The sequence below is a fragment of the Motacilla alba genome, chromosome 5 (assembly GCF_015832195.1).
Source record: "Motacilla alba alba isolate MOTALB_02 chromosome 5, Motacilla_alba_V1.0_pri, whole genome shotgun sequence".
Taxonomy (NCBI): Eukaryota; Metazoa; Chordata; class Aves; order Passeriformes; family Motacillidae; genus Motacilla; species Motacilla alba.
The window spans coordinates 41,817,630-41,845,278 of record NC_052020.1 but is presented as its reverse complement, the minus strand read 5'-3'; the positions used below and the strand labels follow the sequence as shown (position 1 = coordinate 41,845,278).

At 38.4% G+C, this 27,649-nt stretch overlaps 1 protein-coding gene across 1 annotated transcript; it reads left to right on the top strand.

Annotated features, from left to right (window-relative positions):
• The first annotated feature begins 11,305 nt into the window (after positions 1 to 11,305).
• Positions 11,306 to 23,056, top strand: DIO2 (iodothyronine deiodinase 2). Its single transcript, XM_038139228.1, has 2 exons — positions 11,306 to 11,527; positions 22,484 to 23,056. Exons 1-2 carry the CDS (start codon positions 11,306 to 11,308, stop codon positions 23,054 to 23,056), a joined length of 795 nt encoding a protein of 264 aa, XP_037995156.1.
• Positions 23,057 to 27,649: the final 4,593 nt, after the last annotated feature.

The following is a 27,649-nucleotide window of genomic DNA, read 5'->3' as shown; positions in this document are numbered from 1 at the left end:
GTAATCGAGAATTACTGTGTTTTAGTATATATTCTTCTAGTTTACATGTGCTGCCACCTTTAATTTATACTCTGCTGTCTTCTTGATATGAAACTTAAAAAGTCGTGTCAGTCAAGTGAAAAAAAGGATGTTTTATATAAATTTAGTCTAAAATATCTTTGGAATGGATTGCTGAAAATGGTTAGGAAAACTGATGGCATTCACTAGCCAGAAGGATTTTTCCTGCTTCTCAGTAGAGGGAGCAATGATTGGCTGGGATTATTGTAACACCGCATGAATCAGATAGATACAAAAATGATTTTGCACTAGAAAAATTACCTTAGTGAGTTTAATAGATTAACTTTAGTGTTTATGGATTAAAATTTAGTATGCTTGAAAATGAAAAGCAAAGTTGAGAGATGCATCCCAAATCCACACATTTTTTATTAAAGCAGAAAATGTATTGGAAGAGGGAAGGGTAAATATTTGTGTGGGAAAATTTTTACACAAGATGGTATGGCCTTTAGCTGTGAGAAACTGAAATTTACTTTTGCATGCAGCCCAGACAATTTGGCTGGCATGATGGGAAGGATGGCAACAGGTATGAAACTGTCACCCTAGAAGAGCAGTTTCTAGCAGAGTGGAAAATGAGGCTGTGGAATTCGGTTGGTGAAGCATACTGCCCTTTTACTGGCCACCTCCTTCTTATAAGGAACAAAATGAAGGTCTCTGATGGGAAGTGCAGCATTTTTCTTGAGGGCAGGAGTGCTGAGAACAGCCCTGTTCTTAGAAATGTAAGGTGTGGTTTTGCATGAAAAAATAAAGTTCTTTGTTTTATAGCTGTGACATGCTATAAAACCACTGCTGACATGAAACTGAACAATTCAGGAAAGGCAAACAACTTAGAAAGCACGTAAAAATTGATAAGGGACTTCACCTGGTAAAGTCAGTGGGACTTTTTGCCTGGTATGTTGAAAGGCTGAAATCTCTGTAATAAAGAAAAAAAGGAAAAAGCTGTGACATATAATTTAGGCCTTGACCTTAGAGCTTTATTTGTTTAAGTGGTTTCACTCTTTTCTGAAGACTTATTCCATGTGGTGAAGCATTATTTTTTCCTAAGTTATGTTGCCATGTTAGTTTCTTAATACTTTTCCGACATAAAGGTATTTGGGGACATATCTTTGCCTTGTTGAAGTAATGACCAACACTTCTCACTTATTTCAAGGGTACTTTAATCTATCTTTTCAAGGCGTTTTTAATTAAAATAAATTATTCAGTATGTGTACCGCACTTTGAAAGTACACATAGCTACGTAAGTGCTAAGTGTTATTACTATTCAACTCATTATCTTTTATCATAAAACCAGCCATGCCTTAGCTGCTGTTAAGCTTCTTAGTTCTCAAGGAAAATTAACACTAGAAAATGCTTTGACTTTTTTTTTTTTTTAACCAAGGAAAATTAGTACTACCACTGAGTACAGCAGTGATGACAGGGTATGAGCCCTAACTGAACCAATGTACAGATCAGTAGTAGCTTCACTTCTTTAGGAAACTGTATTCTTATGAGTTGCTGTGCTGCACTGGATCATAATGATGATGGACACATGAATATGATTTGTCATTGCTCCATTCTTTTTACAGACACAATACATGCAAACAATACACCCTTGGAAAATGGTAACTATACAACTTATTTGTGTCAGTTGTCACAGGAGGTACACAGGGCAGTGGAAAGTCAGAAGGGGAAGACACCTACAAGGCACTTGCATTATGCCTGTGCATATGTGTTTCAAGAATGGGGCACTTCTGCTACTAATGGTGTCATAAGAAATTTATTTCTGTACAAGTGCATTTGAAAATCCAGGCTTTTGAAGTTTCTATGCTGGACTAAATACGTCTTGCTTATAGTTAGGTGTGTGTGTTAGTTGTGGGTTTTGGAAAAATTATCTGAATTCATTGGGAAAATGTAGAATTTAAACTTTTTTCATGTGAAATTAGAATTTTGCTAGCCCCCTAAAACAGGCACTCTGTCAAGTTTGCCATTGAGTAATTATAGTAATAATAATTAGGCATTAGTAATAATTAATTATTAATTATTAATAATTAGTAATAACGAAATAGTAAATATAAAAGTCTACCACTAAATATATCAATAAATCTGTTTTTCTCAGTGTATATGTACCTTCTCCACATATACTCAAAATGCTTTGATGTAAAAACCTGAATTTTGTTGCAGGGAAACAGTGTGAATTAATAGGAGTGGGTAGAATAATATTGTGGATACCTCTAGGGTAAATGCTACATGGCATTATTTAGGCTACAAAAATATTTCTCATACTTAGTTGTCTTTTGGCTTGGTTGTAACAGAAGAATACTTTAGTTCTTGGAGTTTTTAAAAGAAATACACTATATCCTATCCATTGCCATATAGCTTTTTAATTTATTAAATTATTACTGTTATTCCTACCTGTACGCAGTGAAGATGAGAGCCCTTTTTTCCACTTGCAATGAGACATCCTTAACAAAATTACATAGAGACTTGATAAGGTTCTTAGTACTTTGAGTGTGAGGGAGTAATAGATTACTGCCTAGGTAACTAAAGGTATAATGAAACTTTACAGGTGAATGGCATTATTTTGTGTCTCTGCATTCTTCTGATTACTGCTGTTAGTAATATCTGGCACATATTTTTTCTCCGAAGATGTTAAAATCTTTAAAGCTTTGAAAAGCTCACTTAGGTTTCATGAAAATCTATGTTTGATATAACTCTTTAAGTAAAAATAGGTATTTAGGCAAAGCATGGCAGAGGTTTCAGTGGCTTATTTAAATGCACACAGTGAGTTGTTTGCTGACTGGGGACAGGTTGTTTGACTCTTAATCAACCGTTCTATCTAAAATGCTTGTTTCTACCAGCACAATTCTTCTGATGTAAAGAGAATTACATTTAACTTTCTGAATCACTACATTTCCTTTCAAATGCCTGTTCAAATATTGTTTGGAGGAAATGAAAACTAATGTTCCTGGATACATGCTCTCTGCATTTATTGGAATGGTTTGTCATGCTGAACCTCAGAATAAGCAGCTATAAAAACTTCACCTTTCCCGAGAGAAGGCTAGCTGCTGGGAAGTTTTTTTCTTTGTGCAGATTAGGAAAGCAGCATAACAGACAGATATTTGGGCAGCTATAGAGAGCAAAATGTACTTCAAGCCAAGAACATGGTGAGGGGATAAAAAGCAAAAATCCTAGACCTTGTACTTGTGTTAAATTTATTTCTAAGACAAAGCTTTGATTTTTTTTTTTTAAACTTAATTGCCCCATTTTATAAACCAGCTTTTTGAGGGTACTCTAACATAAAATCATCAAAATCTTCTTTACTTGACCCTCTGTTGTTGAACATTAGTTGTGGCGGCATCAAGTAAATAAGAAACTGAGACTCAAACCTTCTATTTTCCTTCTATTTCTGGCTGGAATGAGTCTTTGCCTTGATAAAAGGGGTAGAGAGATACACTGAAATAAAAAAATTACAGAACCCCGAAATTCAAGTTCTGGCTTGTGACTGCAAATTGCTGAAATTCTCTGAGGCTCTGCCCCTTTCTCTACCTCATTCTTTCAAACCTTTCTACTTAAACTGAAGCTCTTCAAGGCAGAGATTTTCTATAATATATACTAATTCAAGGCTTAGCATAGTTGATGTTGATGCTTTAACTTAAACATCATATTTATTAGTGAAATGAACAAACCATAAAGAAATGAGCATGAATCACGACCCTAATGTGGGGAACTGTGATAGGAGATGGATGGGGCAGCCATGGGATTGTACAAGTGTCACAGACTTCTAACCACAGAAGCTGAAGACTGAAAGAACATGCTTTTACAAGACATCCTAGGCCTAAATGATTTCCAAAGGAAAAAAATAGTAATGGGATTAAAATTAATTAAAAACAAACAAAATCAAACAACAAATGAACCCAAAGTGGGAATGGAAAAGTGAAATTTCACTAGAATCAAAGCAGACGTTTTAATAAAGCTGCCCCCTCAATAAGTCTGAAGTCAATGTCAGTTGAAGACTGAAAGTATTCTTATTTCTTACAATACCCAGCTCTTGAGTACTTTCTACTGCTCACATTGTTGAGCATGTATCCTGTCTAGCATCCCTATTATCTGTGTAAATACAGCTCACAAATGTGCTGGGTTTCATGTAAAAAAATGAAACATTATTGAAATAGTGGGTTTATTTTTTGGGAGAAGTGACTGACTTGAAATATTTTCCTCTGTTCTGGAAAATATTGTCATGGGGAAAAAAAGAACATAAATTTATACATATTTAACAGCCCTCTATAAGAAGTACAATGGGCACTTTTTGCATCATCACTTAGACTGTTTTAGTATAATAGAATAAACTTTTTCTAATGCAGAAAAGAAAACGTTCAATATGGACAATTTTTCAAACTGAAGAAAATGTAGTAGAAAACCCAGCATGAGCAGATAGATGGTCAGAGTAGTTTAGGAAAAGCTAGAGCCCTGGGCTAAGGCAGACTTTGAGCAATATTTTTCATGTGTCCCATATACATTTAACAGTTTTTAATAAAGCTATGAAATTGAAGGAGTTCATTAAAGTAATGTCAGTCTTCAAATGGCCTGAAAGCCATTATTTATACCCTTGAATGTATGAAACCAAGTTGTTGCAAGGAGATTTGGACACCTACAATATGATTTCATTTAAAGATTTGTGGTTTCTGACATGAATATTGAACACATTGAAATGAAAGAAGAAGCCTTGGCTTTCCAGCTTTGATATAAGCTCCATGTCCTCAGTTAGGGAAATAAATTGCCCATGAACTTCTTATTGCCTCATCCAAGAAGACCTAGGTATTTTCCTTATTCCCAAGTATGAAGAGCCACAAACTCATGGATTTCCCAGAAGGTGCAAACTTCTAGGATATTCTGGCTGCCAATTCATGTTTTCTAAAAGGCATACAAATGATAGTTATAGAGTATTGACAGAACTGAGAGAAGAAAGGTTAGGTAGGAAATTAGAATCCAACTGAAAAAAAAAAAAATTCAAAGTTGTCCGCTCTGAGACTGAGCATTGGTGGTATTTGGTTATATGTAGTTATTAATTTCATGCATCTAAGAAGCTGTTCTTGTGAGGAAGGTCAGTGGTTTGCTAGGAAAAAAAGGAAATGGACCCTTCTCAACTGGAAAAGGTGGGACTGGGGGGCTTTTCTAGAGCTTTGAGACTAATTACTTAAAAGGGGCTACAGAGATGATAATAAAATTTTATACATACTATCCCCCTCTCCCCCCCCTCCCCCCTTCAATCTCTCTAGTTTTCAGATGGGTAGGAATACATTAACATCATAACTCATTGACAGCTACTCACTTAGCTGCCAGTATCCTCCTGCATACTTGTATTTCATGAGGATAGTCACGGGAGAGGTGGACTTTAAATTCTAGACACAGCTTTTCTGGGGCATTTGGGAGGTAATTTACAGAAGCTACAAATAAATGAAATAGATGAAGTTGTTCTCATATTCAAGGCATAAAAGTCTCTTTTGCTCTTCTTGTGTGTTATTCAGAATATTTGGGCTGGCTAATTTTTCTTCTGACAAAGCCTTCTGATTATCCTTGTTAATAAATCAGCTTTCCTGGTTTTCTTTAAAGAAACTAACTTATCTTTTAGGGTGGATAGGATGTTTTGTTTTGGTCTGTTCCAAAATTAAGTCTGACTCAGCCAGGTGTGTTTTAGCATCAGCTTTGTTGAAACAGGGAGAGGATTTTTGTTTTGCATAGAAATTTGAGGATCATTAGTGAAGGGATGTGAGGAATTCTTCTGGTCTCAAATTTGTCACTACTGCACAACCACACCCGTGAGTCAATTTTTTCATTGTGCTATCATACAATGAATGCGGGCTCTTAGAAGGTGCCAGACTGACAGCTTTGAAGTTTACAGAACAGGTTTTGCAGAGGCATTAGCAGTCCTAGTTCTCCTTGTGCACTTCGATCTTTCTGAACAACTGCAGCTTGATTAGAAGACAGCCTCAGTTACTTCCTCCTGTATCTGGTTATAACTTGCCATCTCTTAGGATATGATATTCTGTTCTTTCCTTATCTAGAAGTGACCCAATTATATGGTCTTTTTTCTTCTTTCATTCATTTGAATACTGTTCCAGTTTGGCCCCTATTGGATGAAATGACCCCTAATTGTAGCGCTGCTTTGTGGACTGCGTGGGCAGTGAGGGTGACTTCCTTCATCTGCTTTAGGGACTTCACTCCAAATTGCTATGGAGAGATGCTCCTGTGGGCAATTTGCATTCTTCTTACCTGTACTCAGCCACACTGCAGATAAACTTAAGGAATCAGGTCTCTGGGTATTAAATCAACATCTCTCACAGCTGCCAATTTCACAAAATAATCAACTCTCAATTATGCAGCATAGTGGCAATGGTAGAATAACCCAAATGAAAAAAAAAAAACCCAAGGCTTATACAAAAGGTAAATAAATTAGGCAGTAAGGATAGATTTAGTGTACTCACCTTGGAGATGCTGGTAAGCAAATTCCTTTAGAGAGCAGAGGCAGCTTTAAGCAGGCAGAATGGGGCTGGGCATGAACGGTGCCCCATTCAGATGAGGTGATGCAGGAAGGTACGGCCTGGAGATCCATGCCATGGATAATCCATTCAGATAACACTGTAACTTGTGCAAAAAAGATACAATTATTTTTTCATTAAAAATATTATTTATTTTAAGAAAATATGCTGCTGATCCTGATCAAAAAGTGTAAATAGAGAGTGAATGCTCAATGGCATTTTAAGTGAGGGAATTGCTGCAGAGAGATGGGGCTGATTTTTCTATTTTGGCAAAGAGAAAAAAATGCAGGTTTATTAGAGGTACAAACTCTTGTTTGGCTTTAATTAACAAATTCTGCCCAGGGCAGCAAGGCTAAGCTAAACTTTTCTCATCCCCATCTCTAGCTGTATCACTCTGCAGCTGCACAATTCTCCAGGGATAAGCTCATGGACACACTAACTAGCTCTGAAACAAAAAGCTTCATTCTTTGGTTTTGGCAGTGAAAGCAGTGAGAAGCAGCAAGGCAGGCACACAGGTTGTACTGAATCCTCTGGGATGGTCTCTCCCATGAACCTCCAGGGGGTAGGACCAGAGCAGCAGCCTTGCTTGCCTGTCACTATGAGGTACTCTTTCACAGCTGTGCTGCAACGAATAAGTGTATTCAAAATAGTCTTGCTTCGTTGGAGAAAATAAGGCTGAGTAACCAAAATATCAATCAGTCTACTTGGTTTGTACTCTACTGTCTTGAAACAGTGTGATTGAGTGCCTCAGTAGCTTTCACAGGTAATTAAGCAACAGGCAAGTAAAAACCTACACAAAAAACTGAAGATTGTAAAACACACTCTCTGACATGCAGAAAGCTAGTATGGATGCACTATCAAATGAGATTAGAAGAAGTGGCTTGAGCTGTAGTAATTCCACCTCAAACTTTCTGTGCCCAGTTACAGTTATCAAGAGAGTTGCTGTAAGCAAACTTACTAGGGACTCATGTCCTAATCTTCATGCTACTGTGGTTGAAACTGGAAAGAAACATGATGCTGTGCATGGTTTTGGTTTTGACGGCACTGATTTTTATAAACATTACAGGATATGAACATCTATACCGATACTGTTGGCTTTAGCCACATACAAGGTTTAGTAACAGTAAATGCTTTAATGTTGTTGGCTTTGCTCATTCCACCTTGACAAATTATGGATGATATGTTTAATTTCCCATTACTGAACCTGACTGCTCCTTAGATTACGAGAGGACTTTTATTTTCTTTTGCTGATGAAGAACTGAGGTACATTGTAGGGCTATGCCCAAATTATATATTGGAAGGTATGGCAGAGCAGGTAACTGAAATGAGCTTTAGCTGAACCCTATCTCAGTTCTTTCATGTGTAAATTCAAACCTGCCTAATTCTTCCTCGTGTATCAAATTCATCCAGTTTTCCTTCAAGAAGGAAGGCTTCAAGACTCCAAGGCTCTCTTAAACATCTAGCCTTTCTTCCTTGTTTCATGACCATCTGCAGGGAAATAGCGACAGACTCTTGACTTCAAAAACAAGATTATGCTCTACATATCTGACTTTCACAAAAGATGCAAATAGTGATTTCCCTTGTTTTTTTGATGTCTGACATAAACACAGGGATCAGTTGTTTCAGTCAAGAAGGAGAAAAACTATTAACTACTGTCGAGGAGTAGGGTTAAGGTTTCCAGCTCTGTTGAGGGCTGCTGGACTATATTGTCAAGCTGACTAGAAGCACATTGTGCCCTGCAGAGATAGGCTACTTCTGAAGATAGTAGTAGGAAAAACTAACTTTTTACATTTATTTACTCAAAAGATTTACGACTTTATGGTTGTATTGGGGAGTTATCATTCATTTTTTAACTGAAGCTCCCAAACACAATCTGTTGCAGTTCTGTTTAACTCTATCCACACAGCTGGCTTTATAGGCAAGAGAGGTGACACAGTAAATAGGAGCTACCATCTCACGCCAGTGCTCCGTGGGCCTCCTGCTCGGCTCCCAAAGCACTTCAAAGCTCTCTAGCTGTCTGGTCTCCAGCTGTCTTACAAACAACCTCTTCACCCATGAAGCATGCTGTGGGTAGGGGCAGTTCTTTCACAGGAACCCAGAATACATTGTGTTCCCAGGGTAAGTTCTTGCCTGACTTTACCTCCAGGGAACAGGAAGAGCCTGAGCTGGACTGTCCTCAGAGCTGTTTGCAAACTGTTCTCAGAAACAATGGCTGATGATTCATCTGGCACTGTCATCAACAATCTCCAGGCCTGCCGTTTAACAGACCTTCCCAAAATAAAGAAAGGGGACCTTCCCAGACAGAATCATGTATTTTTTTAGTGGTGAATCTACAGAGGAGTAGCTTAGGCTTAAGAGTGCTTGTAATCAAGTGATTACATATGCTTGCCCGAGGTCAGACAGTAAGCGAGTTTAGCAGCTCTGGGGACCCTTGTTCCTGTCTTGTGCTCACATGACATGAGCACACTGACTCATCCATGTGTGGGGATATATAAATGCCTTCTTATAACGTGTTTTTGCAAGTTTTAGTAATAAAGCCAGGTCTGTGAGGCTGCAATCCTTCTATGGCAACAGAACACTGTCATCACCAACATTTGACTTAAAAATAGTTTGAAAAAGGAGCTCAGTCTTTTGTTTGTTTGTTTGTTTGTTTTGTTTATGCTAGTAATGCAGAAGGTCACTGGTTTAATGTGTGCAACCTTTTAAAGTTATTTCTATGAGTAAACATTTGCTGGAAGATATCCTGTCTGGGTGATATCTTTTGAAAATGCCTGAGATTAAGCTACCTAAACAAACTTTTCTTTGGTGAGAACAAGACAAGACATGGGGTGGCTTTTCTAGATGTGTACGTCCTAGTATAATGACAGGCCAAGTGATATAACAATGCCTGAAAATTAAAGACCCCAGAGTAAGGCAGACTTATGGTGTTTACTTTCTGCATTTGCTAGCAGTGAAAGGATAGTGATGACTGATGAAGACTAAGATATATTAATGAAGTAAGCTTGTACTCCTCATCAAGGATGTGAGTTGACAGGGGCTAGATATCATGCTGGCGTCTCTGGGAATAAAATGGATCCAGGGAGGAGAGCCTAGTAAGCACACAATGAAGACATCCACTAAAACCCAAATGTATGGATGTCTGCAACAGGAAATTTGTGAAATATTTACCTAAGGGATTTAGAACCATGCTAAAAAAAACCCAAACAAACTTGTCTACTATAGCTCCCCAAAATATTGTGTGAGAAGAGGACTAAGTATTGAACTAAAAAGGTGAAACAAAAAGAAGTGCAAATGAACAAAAAACCTTCAGCATGGGGCTGAAGGGGATCCTTGCAGTTGTTAAAATACCAATGGCTCTGCCAGAGGAAACGTCTGTTTTTTCTTTACAAGCTTTTAACCAAAAACTAGTTACCCTAATATTTAATAGGAATATTCAAGTCCTTGAAACTCAGTTGATTTAACATCATTTAAGGCTAAAGCATATATTTTTTTAGGCAGGGAACATTAGCTTCAAAAACCCAAATCCATAAAAGACTTTTTTTTTTCTCTCTTTCTTATCTCCTTCTCTTACACATCAGTAGATAAAGTCAGTTATAGGTGTTCACTTATGTTACCAAGAAAACAACAAAAGATATTTATACTTGTACTTCAGGCAGGTGGGAGAAAAATGTTACAGAAATGTGCTCTTTCTTGGGATGTATCAACTCACAAAAGCAAAAAGGACAAAGAAAATAAACCAATCAGGAGAAAAAACCTATTGATAACAGAAGCCTCTGTTGCTGTGTCACCTTCCATGTCACATGAAAATACTTCTTCCAAAATTTGGAAATATGTTGTAAGGACCTTCAGAAGCATATTGGATTTTTTCTTTCTCCTTTTCAAAGCAAAGCAAAGTTCCATCCTTGCTCCCTGTCTTTCTTTTTTCCTCCTCTCTCTTAAGGGGAAAAAAAAAAAAAGTTTTGAGAATTTCATTTTTTCTATTCACTGCAGTCCTGGCCAAAGTAAAGCCCTCTTTTACATTGACGTCAAGATCTTTACTAAGATTAGGGTTTCATTTCTCTATTGCAGCAATTAGCTAGGGAATGTATAAAAGGCTTCAGGGAAGCAAGCTAGGACTCCAGAGGGGAGAGCACTTTGCACCATAGGCAGATAGCAAAGAGAGAGTGCGAGAGGAGGAAGGCAGGAATACAGAGACGCGGAGTAGGAGGGGGGGGACGGGGCAGGCAGAGAGGGAAAGAGAGGGAGGGAAGCAGGGAGGAAGAAACAGAAAGTTTATGTACATAAACCTTTTTTTTTTTTTAAAGTATTGTTGCACCTAGTAGCTAGCTTAACTGACACAGAAATGAGAGGTCTGTTCAGTGCTTAAATATCCGAGAAACAATGGGATAGTGCAGGAAAGTTAACAATTAACAGTCTCAGCTTAAATTTTGTAACTACAGGGAGCTGGAAAAACAGCTGCGTCTCTCTTCAGCAAAATCAGGTCTCCTGGTTAAGACAAGAATTTTTGTTAACATCTAAATTTCTGAAAAATAAGCAGCTTGCAGTTGAATGAATACCGTGCAGTTATGGTTTTAACCAGCCTGCTCGTACTTAACTATCTCTGCTTATTTTAAATAGAGCAGCTGTGAAAGGGGTAATGAGGCTTTTGAAATGCCTTTTGCTTTACTCTTTTAAATGAGGGTACAGAGCAATAAAGAGAGCTGAAGGTATCCGGCTGAGGAGAAGCAGCAAGGAAGATGGGTCTGCTAAGTGTGGATTTGTTGATCACGCTTCAGATCTTGCCGGTCTTTTTCTCCAATTGCCTCTTTCTCGCGCTCTATGACTCTGTGATTCTCCTGAAGCACATGGTTCTGTTTCTGAGCCGCTCCAAGTCTGGGCGCGGTGAGTGGCGGAGGATGCTGACCTCGGAGGGGCTGCGCTGCGTCTGGAACAGCTTCCTCCTGGACGCCTACAAGCAGGTGAGCCCGGGGGACGGGAACGGTGGGGCTGGGGCGGCCGAGCGGGGGGTGAGCATCCCGCTTGACAGCGGGGAAGGGAAGGGAAGGGAATGACTCCGTGCTGCAAACTATCACCTAGCTCATGTGAAGTTTGATGGAGAAGTAGAAGCTGAAAGGAGCGGTACTTTTAAGTCGGGGTTAAGGATTCATGAAATTCTGGAGCTACTGACTCCCTCTGCTAGCTCTCTGTGCAGCCTTGGCCATGTCACTTAGTTTAGGCGTGCCTCAGTTTCCCCAAGAGCATGAATACTAATCTTCATGTTTTAAAAGTATTTCAAGGTCTTCATTTAAGAGTAATTGTAAAACACTCTAGATGTTTTCACAGCTGTAGTTTATTATTGCCATGTGAGAGCCTCAGATATTATAAAAAGACAGCATCTTCAGATAGAGCTCTACATAGATAGATGTTAGCTATGTAACTAGAGTTATTCTACCTAGAGTAAAATATAGAAACGAACCATTGTCATTACACTGGCATTTTCTATTGCTCATATGTTAACTTTTATATTGGAGGAGGTACCCAAGTAAAACCGCACAAATTGAAAAAGTGACCTTTTTCCTTCATGAAAGCAGTGACAGAGGGACATGTCAGAGATTAAAAATGAACTTGACTAGCTGTCGGACAGCTGCCTGGTGATTTAAGTTAATAAAGCCAGTAATAGTTATGCAACATGTAGTTTTCTTTTCCTTTTAAGATTTCTTACAAACATTACCCAGTGGCACTGCCCAGGTCTCATGAGGTAGCTGGAATTCCCTTTTATAGATTGAAAAGGTGAACCTAAACCCATGAAATTTCTTGCACAGACCACCCAGTTAGTAAGTAGAGCTGGATTCAGAGCTCTGTGGCTTTCAAAACAGTGCTTAGTCTGTTAATTTGTTGTCTTATTTAGACCATCTAATTTAACATACTCCATGTGATGTCATAGGAGTCCTGTGCAAATGATACTCTTCTGAAATATTTTTTTTTGTATTGCCTTCTCCCCAATTGGCTTCCACACCTCTACAATAGCCTTTGTATTTGCTCTTATCTAAAATTGTGAAGAGCTGGTGATGCTGGTGTTTGCTGGCTTTGTGATATGGAATACCATCTGCTTAGCCTGAAACTCAAGCTATGGGGACATTAATTTTCAGTGTAAGACAAATATAGATAACTTTAGCTTTTGCCAAATGGGTCAACCTCTTACTGCAACACAGGAATCATCCAGCTGGCTACCCAAATAAAATAATGCTGAATGAAGCCCACTATTCTCCTAGCCCTTCTAGTCTTTGTTTTTATTCTCTTCATAGACATTAAGTAAGTACATTTTACAGTGGCCTTGTTAAATGGGTCACTGAGCCCAATTGTTCCCATTTAACAGACCAGGCAAGGCAGGACAGTTAACACATGACTTGGTCAAGGCTCCAGTGGAAGTTGTTAGCATGACTCTGCAACAGTCAAGTTTTGAGTTCCCATATTTGCACCCTATATGTGGCCTGGGGTCTGGAGTAGTTGTGAAGCTGTAGGAAACCTTATATCTATGAGATATTTTCAATCTCTTTTTGCCTAAATTGCACACAATTATTTAAAATTAAGATATTGCATGCCTTTCTGTAGTCTCCAAAGTCATGCTTTGCCTTTCTTTCAGTATCATGATGTTAACCATTGGAGCAACAGGTATGGTGACTCTGCTATTTTTGGTGTTGGCAATGAAATTCATACTTTGAACTTTGGTAATTCTATTCTCTCCCTTATCATGATTAAATCACCTGGGTTGTTCAGGTCGATCAGGCCATAAGGTTCCAAGAATAAACTCTGTGCCTCAATGAACTCAGCAGAAAAATGCACATAAACACAACCAAATTTTATCAGCTTGTTCCAAAAAGAGGAGAAAGTCCATTCATGGCAGCTATCCTTAAGACAGAAGGAATTGACCAACAATTCATGGAAAGACTATTTTACTTAATGGAATTATGGGCCATAAGGACAGAAGATCATTGGAAACTCTTGATTGTCACAGAAAGATAGTTAAGTATAGAAATCAAATTGTAAAGGGGACAAAATAAACTGAGGAGCAATATAAGAAGAAGACTCATCGCCTCCACAATAGATGAAAATCTTTTGCTGCTTCTGTAAGGAAGAAATAGGAAGAAAGTTTCATCTGAACAGTTGTACTAGTAGATTTGAAAGAGATTGAAACACATCCTGCTTTGTAACATATCTTAAAAAGCATGAGAAATAGTGAAATATATCAAAGAATGTCCTACAAAGCAAATTTTTCCTTAAATCACCCTTTCCTAAATCCTGAATAAGATAACCTTGTTGTGATATCTTACTCTGAGACAGTAAGTGAGAAATTAAAATGTTATGGAATCACTATACAGCATGGCAAAACATAGCTGATAACACACCCATGATTGCTTGTTGCTCCAATTTACCAGCTGAAGCCAGGTATTAGTAAATTACTTTAAAAGGTACTTAGAGTCATTCTACTGAGCAGTATTTATGAGAAAATCACCATTTTTCATGTAGAATAACAGAATATGTCTGAGATAACCAGAGCCAGACTGCCAGTTAGCACAAGACTGGATCAAAGAAGCAACTGTGCTTGGTTTTACTGTGTTTTGTGTCACTTACACAGAATTCTTGCTGAGTACATTTTATAATATTTTTCACAAAACTACTTGTTGTAGAATTTATATTCAAATAAAAATTTATGGGAAAATATTCCAGAAAAACACTGTTGATAGATACTACATTCTGAATTAAGGTAAACTTATTACAAGAAAGTACATTTGCCTCAAAAGCATGCATTTTCCCAGAATTCTTTTTTTTTTTTTTTCAAGGCTAGTGTGTAGAAGATATGATCTTGTAATGGTTAGAGTATATTTTGGACAAGTTATTCTGAATTACTTTCTCATTGTCTAGAAAACCTTATTAATGTCTCATCCAAATTTCAACTTTTTTTGGCTTTTTGTTGTTGTTAAGTATTAATGCACAAGATTTTTTGATGAGGGCAATTATTTCATAGGCAAGATTACCTAGCAACAGTTGAAGATTTTAACATCATCAGTGGGAAAACAATGCAAAGTTGGTTGTATTGTATGTAGAGTATATCCAGTGTTCTTTTTTATTGGAACATTCCATATGACGTGTTTTCCCCACATTTTAAAGTCCTACTGGAATCAAAATAATTGCTTTTCTGTTTGCTTTGATTTTTAATGGAAATTTTACTAATGAATAATATATTTCTTTTTATTTCCTTAGCTCTGAGTTCAATATCTGTCAGACTCAGTGTTGATATTGTCTACACAGCAGCAGCTTTGTGATTTATAGACATCCTCCTATTATTTTCCAAGAGGCAAGTGTGTCTTACATTACAAGGGAGTCTCTAGGACCAAACTAATCATCACAACAGAGATAAATGGAGCTCATTGTCAAGATAGATTAACTTTCTGTAATTGAAAGAGTGCAAATGTTTTAAATATTATTTTTCTATGTGTATGTGTGTGTAGGTATTTACAATTTTATATGTTTGCCTGTATAAAGATCACTATATACCTCTTTGTCTCTATGTACATACATACATATATGTATAAAAAGGCAAAAGTACACATATGTAAGCATACATTTCCAGGAGGGAGTCCATCCCATTTCTCCCTATGTGTATACACATATATATGTGTGTATGTGCACGTACATAGAGATATGAATGCAGTCACAGCTATTGATGAGAGAGAAAAACCAAGACTTTTTGGGAGGTTGTTAGTGTAACCATGATTTACATAGGCCATTTCTACAAATGCCAGGGAGGTATTTGTTCCAGCTCAAAGCATGTATACAGAATGTATCACACATCTGCAAAAATCCAAAGAAAAGCTGGAGAAGTTTTGAAAAAAAATAATTTAAAAGCTTTTATTTTTTTACCTGCTAAGATCTGTGCTTTACTTAGTAGTGGGATGAATCTGTTTTCTAAGATACCAAAGGTGGTGAGAAATTGTTATCTTAAAATGTTTTTTTAAAATAGGTCAAGAAGTGATCATATCCATTAGAGATACCCAGTGGTGAGCCCTTCTGCTGGAAGCTTTTCCAGTGCCAGACACGAGCTCTGTGTTTCAGCAAGGCAGAGCTATCATTCATGGTCTCCAGTAGAAGACTTTAATGTTCTCTTTGAGGAAATTGTCCCTCTTCTCCGCCTCAGTGTAGGGTAGTTGCAGGGAAGACCTTAATGGCCTCTCCCTGCAGCAGCCCAGTATTTAGGAATGCTGTGATGCACCTATGGGGACAACGTGTGCACGTGCACATGCACAGAGACGTGTGTAGCTGTGCGTAGCTGTGCGTCATGGGCCTCAGAGGGATGCTGGTATCTCAAGTGATGGATGGTGGTGGGTGTGTGTGTACTTGTACAGCTTTTTACTGCCTTTAGAATGGGCCAGCAGCAAGCTCTGGCATGACGGTCCCAACACAGGGGAATGGCTGGCACAGGATTCCAGGCTCATGGCGTAGACCCAGCTCTGGATGTAGCAGCAAGTAGAGTGGTTCAGTAAACACCCAGTGAGATTTTCCTGGGCTTTCACACAGGCAGTTAAATTACCTTTGGCTGCTTTTTCCTGCCTGGTAGGTAGATGATCTAAAATAAATCAGGATGCAAAGCAAAACAGTCCCAAACATTACATGTTAAATGCATGCTGCACAACATCATCACAAGATATATGTTAAAGTAATATAAAAGCATGATCCTCAACCTGCTCTTTGGCTGTCCAGTAACTCTTTGCTTTTTGGAGAAATGTTTTAAAGGTTTTGAAACAAAGACACAACGTTCATACTTACAATTTGTATTTATTTTGTCTGACAAGGTGAGGAAGTCTCTACATTTGACAGTGATAAAGGCAATTTGTGAAAGAAAGTCTGTTGTATAATTTAGGTTTAGAACTAGAAATTGTGTGGTATTAAAAATATTTTATTGGTTTTACAAAGTTCAACTTTAGCAGAATTGTTTTCATTGACATTTGCAAATGAAAACAATCTTGAAAGAAGTGAGAAAAACAAAACTGAAGCAAACCACAATTAAAACGTCTCCTGCACAGTTGGGAATGTAAATTCAACATGATTTGGTCTTGAAATTGTAATTATTCTTAAAGTTTTCTCATTTTTACTAATATATAATCATGTTTGTTGCAGTTGTGTCTGAGGATCAACCTAGGCCAGGGACCCATTGTACTAGGCAGTGTCCCAACAAGAGGAGCAGACAGTTGTTCCCATGGAACTCAAGAGTTCAAATATTTAAAACAGACAAAGAGTAGGAAAAGGAATATGAGGGCTTTTATCCCACATGGGCTCTCTCTCATCCCATTTCATTTTACAGATCTAAATTCAGTTCTTCCACACCTCTTTGCACTGTTCCATTTTTCACCCTTATGTGTGAAAAAATGACTGTAAGGAGTGCTTGCATTGCTGTCAAAGCCCTGTGAAACCCCCCTTTTGCTGTGATAGACACAAAAAATTAGCTAGTGGGCACCATTCAGGAAGAGGATCATACACGGTTCTTGAGTGGTGCCTCTACCTCTCTGTCAAAACCACCACTGTGTATTCATACTCATAAAGCTGAGTAAACAAAGAAAAGTAAAAAACCATCATCCAAATGAATATCAAATTCCCTTCATGGGCTGAGTAGCAAAATCTGGTGAAGGCCTCTGTCACATGAAGTTAGATCCTTTTGGCCAGGTGTAGTAGGCCATGCTCCCATTTTGAGGGAATCATAAAGCCCTTAAGAATCTTGCTCTGGGCTCCTCAATCACAGCAACTAAAATTAACTGTAAGAGCGCAAGGCAAAAGGCTCCTTTATGCTTTCCTTGTGCCATGCATACTCATTTGTGGGACTGGTGGCTTTTAAATGGAGAGAGCAGCATTTGACTAGTTATTTTTATCTGGACTGTGCCTGGTTTGTTTGTCTCCCACTTCTCTTCGTCAGCTCCACATACCAGATCCTAAATGAAAGACTCTGGGAAAGCCTGAGCCATTTCTAGTCTCTACTCTCCAATTTGAGTAATTCAAGTTGCCACCTTCCCAAGACAAATGAAGAACTTCTGCACCCTAACTCTACTCTGGACAAGGGTCTTCTGTGATTTTTGTGAACTGCACAACTCTGGGTCATGAAATAAGGAAAACAAAAATAATAGTTTGTAGAATTTGCCAACCAGAGTCTAATGATGATTTCGATGAAGCTATACCTAGCTGAATGGGATCAAATCAAGGCAGAGAATTAAAAAAAAATGCTAAAGGCTGCAGGGATTCAGCTTACTACCAATCACTGTACTCCAGTCCCAAACATAACATGTCCATATTCAAATGACTAATATCATAAACTGCTAATTGTCTGGCAGCACCTGATTTTTTTAGGGGGTTGACACAACCTGATGAGTCTTCCAAACTGTATGAAAATCCCTGGTGCAGGGACTTTAAACTGTATTCCAGTGCACAGGATCCCAGGAAGGTTATGCTGAAGTTGATAAAAGCAAAACAGGAAAAAAGAAAAGGCAAATGAGGAGACAATGTTTTGTCTGTAGGGCTTTACCTAGTTCTTATGGAAAATGTACTACAAACTTAGCAGTATGTGCTATTTCTAGCCTGCTATTTATGAATAGGGCTTTCTCTCCTGCTCCTAAGTCTCCTTCATTTTGCAGGCTGTGTGCTAACACATCAGCAATCTTGTTCCCTTTTCACTTTGCATGCAGATTGAGAACGGGCTTTCAGGCAAACACAAAATTCTCATAAATGATGCGAGTCACTGCTTTGGTGTAGCTGCTTGCCCCTGCTGATGGCTGGGCTGGCAGATTTGGTTGGCCTACCTTGCGTGTCCCAAGCAGGCTGTGTGGGAGGGGATGCCTGCGTGCTGCTCAGTTGCTACCTCATTCAGAAGGCTGGCACCAAATGGCCAAATACTCACGCACAAAAGTACGTGATTATGGAAATGCTGGATTGCGTGTGAGGGGAATTCTGCTGGTTTGTTTCTCAGAATTTATATTTTGCCTGCCTTTGTGCAGGATTTCAAAAGCAGTTTGGCTGAATACATGAGTGTTTTTGTTTGTTTTTTCATTTCATTGATTTTCTTTTCCAAGAGCTATTTTTTCTTTCAATAAATAACAACAAAGAAGATGGCCAAGGCCTACAATGCAGATGATCAGCAAGGATGATATTGTCATCCTGTGTCAATCGGTTCAGAGTCTGGTGAAATAAACAGTCCCTTGGGAACGTCAGTGCTTCATCAAGACCAATTAGTGGATCTGCCGCTGCTGCTTATGTTTAAGCATTAACGACTGGGCAGGGCTGCTTTTTGGAGTGCCTGACACTGGCATGGAACAAGGCACCGACCTAATTACTTCTCTACAAGAGCAGAAAATGCCTCATGAAAGCCTGCTTGGCAAGGATGTCTCATTAAGGGGAAAAATCCCAACACAAGCACTCCTAGAAACAAAAATTAAAATTATAGGTAACCTGCGGCCATGAGACTTCCTTCATGGCTGTGGGAAATGAAGAGAAACTGCTTTAAGGTGATGTATAGATGGATAAAGGCTTCTTTTTACTTAGTTTCCTAACTCCCTCTATTGTTATAGTCCATAAGGAGTATGAGAGGCAGAATGCAAACTTGCATTGTTGAAGAACAGAAAATATATTGTCATCTTTGGTATCAATGTTAAATAGGACTTGAAGGGCATTCCCATGTTGGTGTCTGTTGGAAGTTGTTTGTTGTTTTATTAGACTAGTTCTTCAGGGTTTGCAAACTGGCCTAGGAAATTAAAGGGTTTGGTAGACCTGAGTGAGGAATTGGTAATGAGCTAATGATACATAGCCTCTCTTTCTGCTTAAAACGATCAAGAAGCAAACTGTGGCTTCCCAGTTCAAGAGTAGTAGCTAGATATTTTCAGTCATGATAGTTTTGTTAAAATAAAACCTGAGGAGTAAGTAGAAACAGCTGCTCAGATGTTTCTTCGGTCCTAAGCAGCTCTGTTCCTTCCTGACTTATAGGTGCTTCTTTTAACCTTAGTTTTCTTGTCCTCTGAAGACTGAGAGCCAATATAAGAAATTAAGTGTGTTGTTTAATTGTGATTTGTGAGATAAATTACATGCCATTACTTCTTTTCTTTGACTGGATGAGAAAACACACTTAAATACTGAGGCCCACCATTCATCTGGGGTGTTGGGTGAAGCACAAATACTTACGCATTGGCTTTGCCCAAAAGACACATTTTCAGCAAGCTAGCTCTGAAAAATTGTGTATGGTAGTTCAGGAACAGTTAAGCTTTCTAGGTGAAGAGGGATCTAGTGTTTGTGTAGATATGCATGTGTTGTGTTTCTTGAGATGTCCCTGCTTTTGGTAGTCACCAATTTATCACAAATTGCTGAATTGTTTAGTTGGCTTCTGGACTGAATGCAGCTCTCAGGGTAATTATATGGATGCCACAGGATCTTGATCTCTGTATTTCTTTGTTCAAGTGCAGCCTTTTACATTACTCCTGCTTTACCTATCTTATGTCATAGAATGGCCGAGAGAAATGATCTACAGTTGAACAGAAGACTACGTGCTAAGGTGTAGGTAGCTTTACATGTTGTAAGATGCTTAATGTTACTTCTTAGATACAAGAGCCTGAGTCTCTGAGCCTGCCTCTCCAGACAGATAACTTCTTCTCAGAAACAAGGATATAGTTATTTTTTTTCTTTGAGTTCAGTGGATAATATACTCACACATCAGGTCCTAAACTCAGCTGTTTCAAGTCTCTTGCTTTCAAAAGTGAAGCACAAGGCTTTTTTTAAACTATTACCAGTGCCCCAGCAGATAGCAACACTGCAGATGGAGGTTTACAGGGATGGGGCCAAAAGGGACTTTGCTTTCCCAGAGCATCCTTGTTTCTCTTGACTGTGCTGCAGCTGCATATCCTCTGCTTCCAGTGGCATGATCACCACATACTTGGCCTGGTGAGATTTGTGGGTCTCAGGCCATTTTTTCTTCCGTGGTTCTCTTCCTTGCTGATCTCTGAGTGAGAATGGTGGCATGGTTGTGTTTCAATTTGCCCTATCGAAGAGTCAAAATATTGCTCCTAATCATGAGCCAACACACTGTGAGACATTGTCATATAGCTGTGAAGTCTGGAAGCATTAATGGCTCTGCCTTACAAACTTTTCTTTGATTAGACTCTTGCTTCTGTAGTTATGCTGATGAAATAGTGCAGAGCCATGACTAACTGCAGTTTTGTTCAAGGTAGTCAGGTTTCTGAGGGAGAAATGGAGGATCCAGTATCAGCAATCTACTTGCCTTTGGATCTATGCTCAGCAGCAACTGCATGAGTTCAGGTTTCAGCTGTTCACTCAGCTTCTTACTGCATCTGACTCCTATATTGCACCTGATACCCTATAATGCAATGTAAAATAGAAGGGCACCAAAAATCAGTTATTTATTTAGTTTTTACACAGTTCTCATATAGTGTTAACATCTATAGACTTTAATTGAAGTGTAGCTTCAGAAAGAAATACATAAAATATTGAAGACTTTGGCTCTGTGTGTTTCTTTCAAAGCAACAATTCTGAACATAATCAAATAGTCAGTGGACAGAGAAAGAAAGAGTCAGGAAAATACAAAAAGATAATTGCATTACTGTACTAGAGGCTGATATTAAAGGCAGAGACATAGGAATTTCTGAGGCAGAGCTCATTAAAAATTAATTGCATTATGCAATAATATTTTGTGGTTTTAAGTAGTTATCAGCTAAGGATCTTGGAGACCTCTGCAGGCTCCACCTTATTCTGTGATTCCCTCCTGTGAGTTGCTTTTATTCAGTCTTTTGTTCTATAGACATGCAAACAGAAGTGGTCAGGCAAAATAACCTTTCCACCACTGCCTGTTGGGTCTGAGTTAGATCTGAAGCTGGAGCTGAGAACAGTTAATTTTCACCTCATCCTTCTTCAGCCATGATATAAATTTTCCCCTTTTCCCCCAATCATCTTGTACAGAAACATTGCAGTCAAAGGAAATGTGTCATTTAATCACTGATGAAATTACTGCAAAGGGGTTAGAAGAAATTTTAGAGAGCACAATCTTGAAAGATTCACTGTCAAAGCATTGTATATATTAAGTGGGCATTTGCAGGGATCTCTTGTGTTTGGTACTCTTGAGTATTTTCATTCTTGGGTTGCAGGATGGAAGAGAATACACTAAGCTGCAAATCTCTCAAAATTGAGAGGCACCAAGTGTGTTGTGAAAATCAGGAATATAACGCAGAATGATTTTTGAGAATTGGAAAAATGGCTTGAACTGTAGGTTGAGGACTGAAAAGGAACCTAGGCTTTATAACACCTTACAGGCTAATCTCTAATCGACAGGCTTCTGTTTTTCAAAACAGTCATGGTGTCTCATAAAAAGCAAACGTTTAGAATATATAAACAGATGTAGTCTGTGAGCTACTTCATTATACAAAGTAATTGTTTGATTATACTGAAAATTAGTGCAAACACTGTTGTAGTTTTGAATAGTGAGCTTCAAGGATGATGTGAACCAAGTGGAGAGAACCCATGGAAAATGCCAGTGGAAAAAACCCTATGTATCACAGAGCAAAGTTAGAAGAAATTTGAGGTAGTCCATCTGAAAGCAAATGCAAGTCTCCAAATACCCAAGAGTGGACAGGACCAAGTATGTAGTGGACAGGACAGACCTCTTATCAAATTTTCTAACAGTATTGAATTAGCATATTTGTCAGAAATGCCACATTTTCCTGAACTGAGAGTGCAGGTGGACAAGATGACCGCTGCTGCTCTTTATGATTTGCTCTGCCCCCATGTGACTCATTAGGTGTACTCTGAACAGGTGACTGTTTGAAGAGAGTAGTCATAAGGATACTGCACAAGCAAGTCACACTAACTTGCTATGTTTTAATTTGTTCTGCCATCAGGTCAAACTGGGAGGAGAAGCCCCAAACTCCAGTGTAATCCACATAGCCAAGGGCAGCGATGACAGCAGTGGCAGCTGGAAGAATGTTGGTGGCAAGTGCGGAACCAAATGCCACCTTCTGGATTTTGCCAACTCAGAGCGGCCACTGGTGGTCAACTTTGGCTCAGCTACCTGACCACCGTTCACAAGCCAGCTGTCAGCCTTCAGCAAGCTGGTGGAGGAATTCTCTGGTGTGGCTGACTTTCTGTTGGTCTACATCGATGAAGCTCATCCATCAGACGGCTGGGCTGCGCCTGGAATCTCTCCCTCTTCATTTGAAGTTAAGAAACACAAAAGCCAGGAAGAGAGATGTGCAGCTGCTCACCAGCTCCTAGAGCACTTTTCCTTGCCACCTCAGTGCCAAGTGGTGGCTGACTGCATGGACAACAATGCCAATGTGGCCTACGGGGTTTCATTTGAGCGAGTATGCATTGTGCAGAGACAAAAAATTGCCTACCTGGGGGGCAAAGGCCCCTTTTTCTACAACCTTCAAGAAGTCCGGCTTTGGCTGGAGAAAAACTTCAGCAAAAGATGAAACCCATCTCCACAGGAGTTATGTCAATCGATGTGTCCCTTTAAGGTGATGCAAAAGGGAAAAAAAGAAAACATATGCTAGTTTGAACAAAATCTTTCAGATGATTGCAGGAGAACACATTTGATAACAATGTCAAGTGAATGTTAACTAGGAAAAGAAAATAAAAATCTAGCTCCACAGAAACATTGTCAAGTGAAAAAAAAATCGCACTCCTGCTCTTGTTATGGGACAGAAGAGGTGAACAGGCTTCTCCAAAAAGGAGCTGCTGGCAAGCAGGTAGGGTAGTTAGGTAAGACGTGTTTCCCAGATGCCCCAGTCCTGGGGTGAGGCACAGAAAGCGTTTCTGCTTGGAAGGCATTCCATGGAAAGGCAATGCTGTACATTTCATCAGAAACGCTTCTTTACCCCCTGTGGCCAATGCAAGAAACCTGAGAGGAGCAGGGGTTTTGCAATTGCTTTGCATACAAATGCAGTGCAGTGTGGCGATTTCCTATCTCGGCAGAAAATTCATTGTTCAGAGACTTCAGGAACCACATGCAGACTGGCACAGGCAGACTGGCTGCTCAGAGCAAGATGAACCTTTGTCTGCTGGTATTTGTACTCTCTGTGGACACCTCTGCACAGCATATTAACTATGTAATGCTACCTTACATGTTTGTATCCAGTGAGCAGGTCTGTACCTGCTGAGAAAGGTGTTAAAATCTATGGAGTTGGACCAAAAAGACAGAGGTGATCAAATAAGCCCATTACCATTTGAAAACTGAAATACCTGGAGTAATTATAACACAACACAACATTGAGAATCATCTAGAGCATGCATCATGAGAAAAAACTCAGCTGATGCCAACCAAACACTTGGTTCTGAGAGCTGACAACACACATTTATCAATGTTCTCTGGTTCTCATCTCTGTTTCTTTACCCATCTCCATCTCTTTCTGTCTAGCAGTAGGATTAAAGGTAATTTCACTTTTAGCTTTTAAAAAAATAACTTATTTCTCTTTTTTTTTTTTTTTTTTTACTGTGACCTTGCAGGTATATTTTGGGGATGGGAGAACTTATGCACAATTTTACCTCATTGAAATGGAAACCTATCCTGTCATTTACTCTGTTAAATGTAGTCATGCTGACTTTTACTGTCTTACCTTGTTTATATCTATGTTAATCAGAGAGTTAAGTTGTTTGCAGCCTTAGAATTGATTGGCTGCAGTTCTGCTACTGGATGAGCTGATAGTCTGTTTTGCTCATGTTCTTGAAAACCTTCCCAGAAGAGAAACAGGGAGGGCAAATAGTTTGAATCAATGTGAGTAAGTGTAAAAGATGGCAGAATTTTCATATGAATGAGTATGAGGAATGGATTCTTATGTTGAAAGAGATACTGTGAACTTGGAGTACACATTAAGTTTAGGTATTTCTAAAACTAAAATCATTTAATCAAGCCTGATGAAGAGGCAGATTTACAATGAGCTAACCTATTAGAGCTGATAAATGAAAACCCATATGAAGATGGACTATCCAAGTTTTCTCTCATCTTTGGCAGAAACATGAAACAGATAAACAGAATAAGTGGCAAAAATCAAATTAGTTATAAATTTCTCATCCTGCCCATCCTCAGGAATATGATGTGTTGATGTTGACAAAGGAAATAATAGAAAATACATAAATATGGTAATTTTCACAATGCCCATTAATATTGTATATTTCCTCTAGCTTGGCTGTTGGTCAACTTAGCCAATGTAGGAGGAATTTGGAAATGTGTTTTCAAGCACAGATCTGAAATAATGACAGTAACATGGGTAATTTCTCCCATGCTCAGGTTCATGCTTCCCATTCTTCTCACATTTTCCTCCACACACTGATAGACATAGATACACATGCACTTACTCAGTTGGTAATGTGCATCAGAGTATGGTGTAAAGAGTAGTTGTCATATCTCCTAGTGAGCCCCACTTCTCAGAAGGCCTGTGTCTCTCTATATGTGCATTTATATATGCAGTCATATGTATATAATACATTTTTATGTGTATATATATATATGTGTGTGTGTGCACATATAGATGGTGTCTAAGACCACTAATTACCATTATCCTGTCCTACCATTCATTAATGTTACTGTAAATCATTGCTCAATGCAGAAGATTGTTAAGATCTTCACGACTAATTGGGATATATAACAGAATTTTTAAAACCTGTTATCATAGAAACAGTAACATAGCCAAATTACAAGGTTTATTTAATCCAGTGTCCTACCTCTGACTGTATCAGATGCTTCAGGGGAAGGTGCAATAATTTGTAACTTTGAGAATTTTTATTAGCTTCAGCCCATATTGTTTTTGCCTCATCTGAAGTGATTGTTGAGGTCTCATCATCTCTCATGAGAGGCTGATTCTGGGTATTGAGATTTAAATATTTTGTGAGGTGGGTATTACTAAAATAAAAAAAACATCCCTTTTAAGTTCAAAGAAAACCAAATGAAAACAGATTTTTTCTTTCATATTTAAATAGGCTGCTTTTCATCGTCATTCTCATCTCTTGCTAAACCACCAAACATAAGCTATCCCAGTTTTTCTTCTGTATGTCAGTCATTATATAATCTATAGAAATTTGCATACCTTTTGTTTGTTTATGACAAACAATAGCTCATATTCTTATACAGATTCATACTCTTTCCTTGCCTCTGAATCTCTTCTGGTTTTGCTACACTGTCCTTTTACCTAGGTGAGTAAATCTGTAAACATTAATCCAAGTGAAAATCTGTATTGATATACCCAGGACAGCATCTTTTCCTTATTATAACCTATTCTTCAGTCATCTGAAACTTTTTTAATCCATAGCAACTCCATAGCCTTTGTAAAACTTTAACTAGTGAGTCTTTTCTTCTTTTCCTCATTATACTGTTGAAGTCTGAACTGTTTATATGGGAAATGCTAGCCAAATGTTTAACACAGCTGTTGAAACATACCTTTTATTCAGAGGAAAGAGTCGGAATTAGTAACTCAGTTTGTTAATACCCATTTGCATATCTAAAGTTACAATTATTTTTCAAGTCCCTTCTCTCCTTTTGAATTTCCATTTTTTTGTTTTGTAATTCATAGATGCCTCTTCATCACACAGTATACAGGAATTATAAAATTGGCTCTTGTAAATGGGAAAAACACATTGATTTTCCACAAATAAAAATACACAATAACTTCATTTTTTTCTTGGCAACATGTCCTGCCTAAAATTTAAAGATATTCCAGCCTCACTGATTATCAAGACAGAAATATATTTTGCAAAATCTTGGGTTTCCCCAGAAAACTTCTGGTCAGAAAACAGGGCTTTCTTCAAAGTGAAATGGGTATAAAGGAAAAAATGGAAAACTATTTTCTAGGAGGCTGACAGAAACATAATGTCTTTTTTCTTTTTTTTTTTTTTTTTAATTAAAACATTTCATTGAAAAGGTTTTAAATGAACTGTCATCCTCAATTGATAATAAAAGTGGCCATATGTCACATACTCAAAATCATTGTTACAGTTGTTTTGGGTCCAGGTAGAGATTTTACTAGTTTGCTAGCCTTGTCTAGTCTGCTGTGAGACTGGATTTGCTTCTGTCTCACTCTTACTGTGTCAGGGCACTATACCATACTACTTGAGGTGCTCCAGTGTGACATACGTCTTGAGCAACAGCTCTCAAAACAGGTGCCTGAAAGCATTCTGGAAGGCTACTGTATATAATAGAGACCCCAATACTGTGTCTCAACATTAGTATGGGAAACTTCCAGTATTCTTCATTTTGAGTAACGTAAAGCAATTCCGGGCTATCATTCTACATTGTTCTGTGCTTAGCATCTGTATTTAGCACTGTGTAAAAGGAGTGTAAAACATTTTGTGCAGATGAGGAACTATAGCATTTTGCTCTTTCCTTGTGTAGACAATGACATAAATTTGAGGCAGCAGGAAAACATGTTCTTTCTATTAAAAATAAGAAAATATTTATGAAACATGTTGTTGAACATCTGTCTGAACACTCTGAAAAACAAAATGCAGTGATTTTTAGGAAGGTGATCTTGGTGGGGAAACCTACAACACTTCTCAAAAAGGTATTTGTGCTATGCATCCAGGTGTGTGCAGAGGGAAGTTATGTTTCTGCATGTGTAAAAGTGGCTTTTCTGTGATGTGGAGTATAGATTTAAGAGTTTTTAAGACTTTCATTCAGTACTATAACCAAAGCAATAAGAGGAGTCAGGTAGGGAATATTGGCCAGTTTTGTACAACTCGACACCATGTCTGTGACAAATCCATAATCAGTTGGGCCCAACTTGGAGTCTTCAGTGAAGAGGGATTGGGGTGAGACAGGGGAGGCTTGTGTGCTCATGAAGATCGCTAACAAAAGAGTGATTAACTCAGTTAGCTTTCAGATGCCCTCACACTGGCATTCCTCTGTGCACCTTAGTGTGACTGTATTTGACAAAGGAGTCTCTTTGGGTCTGTCAATAAGATCGCCGTGGTGTAGGTGCCTGTGTGTACTATGTGTGTGTCATTGTTTAAATGTCAAAAATACACTGCAGGAGAGCCAGCAAAATTTTGTTACAATATGGTGCTCCATAAAATGT